Source organism: Morone saxatilis, unplaced genomic scaffold (assembly GCF_004916995.1).
Source record: "Morone saxatilis isolate NCDOM2014 unplaced genomic scaffold, NCSU_SB_2.0 Contig20, whole genome shotgun sequence".
In the NCBI taxonomy this organism is placed as follows: Eukaryota; Metazoa; Chordata; class Actinopteri; family Moronidae; genus Morone; species Morone saxatilis.
In genome coordinates, this window is record NW_023339763.1 from 4748156 (window position 1) to 4752273 (window position 4118).

The 4118-nt window shown below is 40.4% G+C and overlaps 1 protein-coding gene across 1 annotated transcript in view; it reads left to right on the top strand.

The window, feature by feature from the left end:
* Positions 1 to 2147: 2147 nt before the first annotated feature.
* The window catches only part of btg4 (B-cell translocation gene 4), a 4338-nt gene continuing 2367 nt past the window's right edge, over positions 2148 to 4118 (top strand). The window contains exons 1-2 of the mRNA XM_035666036.1: positions 2148 to 2683; positions 3523 to 3660. Of these exons, the coding sequence (XP_035521929.1) occupies positions 2511 to 2683; positions 3523 to 3660 (311 nt within the window). The 5' untranslated portion in view covers positions 2148 to 2510. The remainder of the gene's footprint in view (positions 2684 to 3522; positions 3661 to 4118) is intronic.

Genomic DNA, 4118 nt, shown 5'->3' on the forward strand with positions numbered 1-4118 from the left:
AGATTCCACCGATTCCCAATGGTTACTCACCAAAGACCTTAGATACGGCTCAATGTGTATCTCACTTCTTTTGATCAGAGGGAATGTCACGTGAGCGCTCAGTACGAGTCCTGATGAATACATGCTGAGTGTAGGCGGATTTTCTGCTTTCAAGATGCTTCTAGGTTTGGGTTGTCTCTCAGTGTTTTGCCACAGACACACTGCTCAAGTAAGTCTGGTGCAGTTGTCCAGGCAACATTCTGCCTTCTGTAACTAGATCAAAGACACTGTTCTGTGGCGTCATAAAGGGGCGGGGCATTATGTCATTCTTTATGCAAATGAGGTTCCGCAGGCCTACTGTCGTCACAACATGGTAACAGTGTGTTTCTTTTTTTTTTTTTTATGTGAATAGTGAATTCATTATGACGTCTCCCAGTGACCCGGATCTCAACGGTGGCACCCAGGCCAGATCTGACAATGATCAAATGGGTCAGTTAAAGTTAAAGTGAGGTCAAATAATATTCAACCCGGTCGTCTCAAGCTCTTTAATTTTGTAAAAATCTGTTTAAAAGCCGAGAGGAAGAGGAAGAGAATAAAAAATACCATTAATGAGTTATAATCTCATGAGATATTCTTCCATAAATTAAAAATCTGCTCTGTTTTTCTGAATTAACGAGTTATTATCTCATTCCTAATCTTTCTCATATCTATTTTTTTTATTATTTCTGCTGTTATTCTGAATTAACGACATACCTCCAGCATGTCTCCATCCCCAGTAACGGCCCAACTGAGCTTAACCCAAATCCTATAAACAACTTCCAGCATGCAGTGGACCAATGGGGCTCTCATCCTGACCCAAAGCCCATAACACTGGCTCTCCAGCTCATCCAGCGGGCCCATGCAGAGCTCCGTCCCGTAGCCTTCAACCCCGGGTACTCCGCTGGGCACACGCTGGAAGTCACAGTTGGGGGTGTGCCTGGACGCGAGAGAGAGAGACGTGACCCACACCAGTTGGTCAAAGTTTATAATAAAGCATTGCAGTGAGGGTCCAGACGCTTCAGACGAGCGGATCTATGTGTCCGTCACTGCGCAGAGACTCAAGTCTGCGAGCGCACGGCCGAATGCCTGTTCTCAGGCAGCGGTGTGTGGACACGGGACCACACCGACCAACACATTAACAAAACTCCTCTAAACAATATTAAATTCATTGCACGGTGGACATTTAACATATTTTGTCTTCTTTCCTCCAAGCTTAACTTGGAGCACAGTAACAGAAAATACAAGTTGATCATAACATTAGGCAATATTATCGTACTCACAATTTACAAAAGGAGTCGCAGGAGGCATAACACACCCTCTGTGCTTCTGCCTTTCTTTCTCTACTTTCTGTGCATTCAATATTCGTCTTTGTTTAGCATAATGTCCCTACCCCACATGCATTGTGTTGTATATTTCAGCACAAACTCAGCTGTGAGTCTGATTTTCATTGGAAACCTGTAAATCAATACAAATATTAATAATTCAGTTTTGTAGTGTACACACATAACTGAGCTGCTGTGTGAAAGCCCCACATCAGCACTTTTAACTGGGTTTCTCACCTGTTCTCTACATGATCTGTAAATAAAGTTACTCTAACCTAAATAAAACATGCTCAGACAGACAAACCAGAGAAAGATGAAGATCTGCATCGCAATGTTTATACTCAGTTCATTTTAGACCTCATTGCTTTTTATTTTTTATTTTTTTTAAAGTTGTTTTCTGAGTTATGTGGGTACATTTCATTAAATTTGTGAATTTCTTGAATTAACATGGAGGGATGTTTGTGAAACTTGACGTAACTCTCCTTTTGTTCTGTTGTTTTGGTGAACTGACCTTTAAAAGTTTACTATGTGGAGATTTTAGAGACAAATTCAGTGTCTAGCTGTACTTTTTACTTTCTGTGCCATACAACGGTCTTCTAATTTCTTGTGCTGCAGAGAATGGGTCAGTTTTTTTGATCTTCTTAGAGAAAGGTTACTTTTTTACTTTGACGTAAGCAGTCAGGCTGTGCGTACACACAAACACACACACACACACACACACAAACAGACATAGTAATCAAGTCAACCAGCTTCAGGTGTGTCAGCTTAGCTCACACAGCTGAACAGTGGTTTTATTTAACCACATGAGAAACTAAGGAGGGAGTGACTCTTTTTGGATCTGATGTGTGTGAGGTTTCTACTACTGAACAAGCTGCTGCTTCATACACAGGTTTAGACATATGGAGATATATATGGTTTGTTATGTATTAGTGTTGTGGCATTAGACAAATCAATGCTCTCTCTAGAGCTCCACCAGCAAATTTGTTTGCTTAAGTTGTATGGCCTCCAGTTTGTCTTGTTAGTTTTATGTAATCATTTTGTTTTTCTATAACAGTAGGATCACCCTACATGTTTTATTCTCTGTAGAGGTTTTAACAGTACAGGTTTGAGTTTGCGGTGTCTGGTCAGGTTTGTTAAGGCAGAGGTTTAAGAGTGAGTGAGTGTGTAGCCATGAAGGAGGAGATTGCTGCTGCTGTGTTCTTTGTGGCTCGGCTAGTGAAGAGATATGGTTGTCTGGATAATGATGGCAGGGAGCGCTTTGCTGCTGCACTCACCTCTGTTTTGTTTGAAAAATACAAAAACCACTGGCACCCAAATGCACCCACCAAGGGTCAGGCCTACAGGTCAGTAAACTTTTCTTTTTTTTTTGGGGGGGGGGTAATTCTAGTTTAAGTTTTCCCAACAATAAAAACATGATGCAAATCTGGGCACAAGTTAATCCAAGTAAGATAATGGACAAAAAGGGACAAAATATAAATACAAATGCATATAAATATTATTACGAATGGACATTTGAAATGCACACTTTCACACTTAACCTTTGCCACCCTAAGGGCGTACTTATCAGCCATTAGTAGGGGAACTGACTTAATGATTTGCTACTGTTACAGAAGGTTGTAGCATTTACCATTATCCCACAATTGTCACCATTATCCCACAATTGTCACCATTATTGAGCGGATGTTACTTAGTCTGACTTTAAAAATATTCAGTAGCAACATTACAGTCCAGAAAGAACCCAGGTACTGAATAGACTTCACAAACAACTTTGTACCAAAGAAATCATCAGTTTGAACCCTGTTAACAGCATGTTCTTGTTATCCAGAGTAACACACTGTTTATGGATATATATTTTGCTTAAAATAAAAAAGGAGTTGTATTGTTACTCTGATAACACACTTTCAGCACTTTTCACTGGGATTGTAGTTTTTATTCCTGAGCATCACAAATGGCATTTCATTCTACTTTACTTTATTGGGGATGAGGCACAAATCTGACATAACTAAAAATCTGGATAAATAAAACTAAAGCCAGCGATGTACAGAAGGCACTATAGGTAAGAGAAAATGGGTTAATCTGTGAACCAACCTAATGAAATTTAAATATTCCACAAGAAGTCCTCTAATCTAACATTGATGAGGCATAGTAGTGTTTTGTGCTGATTGTCACTGCTGTGTTTCAGGTGTCTGCGTATGAATCGTATGCAGCTGCAGGACCCAGTTCTGCAGCAGGCCTGCGAGCGGGGTGCAGTGCGGTACGAGGATCTCGGCCTTCCCCAGGAGTTGACGGTGTGGGTTGATCCTGGAGAGGTGTCCTGCAGGTCAGGATGTGTAACTCAGTAGAGCCACGATCAGTCAATTTGAGCAATTTTTTTTTTTTGATTAAGCATGAACCACACTTTAGCTTTGGCTTCACACCATCACTGCTCACCATTGGCTTACTGTTTCAACCTAGTAATTACTAAATTAGATATTTTAGTCATATTATGATGTCTGTTTATTTTGGGTTAAAAGCTCATTCAGCCCATTTAAATGAATTGAACATTTTAAGTCTATTTTAATTGTTTTGGAGGGGGAGAATTTGTCTTCTTGCCAAGATTTATGAGACAATTAATACCATTCATGTCTATATGCTAAATATGGAGCTAGAGCTGCAAGCGGTTAGCGTAGCTTAGCAGTGACTTGCTGTAGTCTTCCTGGAGTTGCCTAGCAACCTCACAGTGATGAGACTTTCCTGGCCAAAAAATGGTTCTGGCACAAACTCCCTGTAAAACCACAC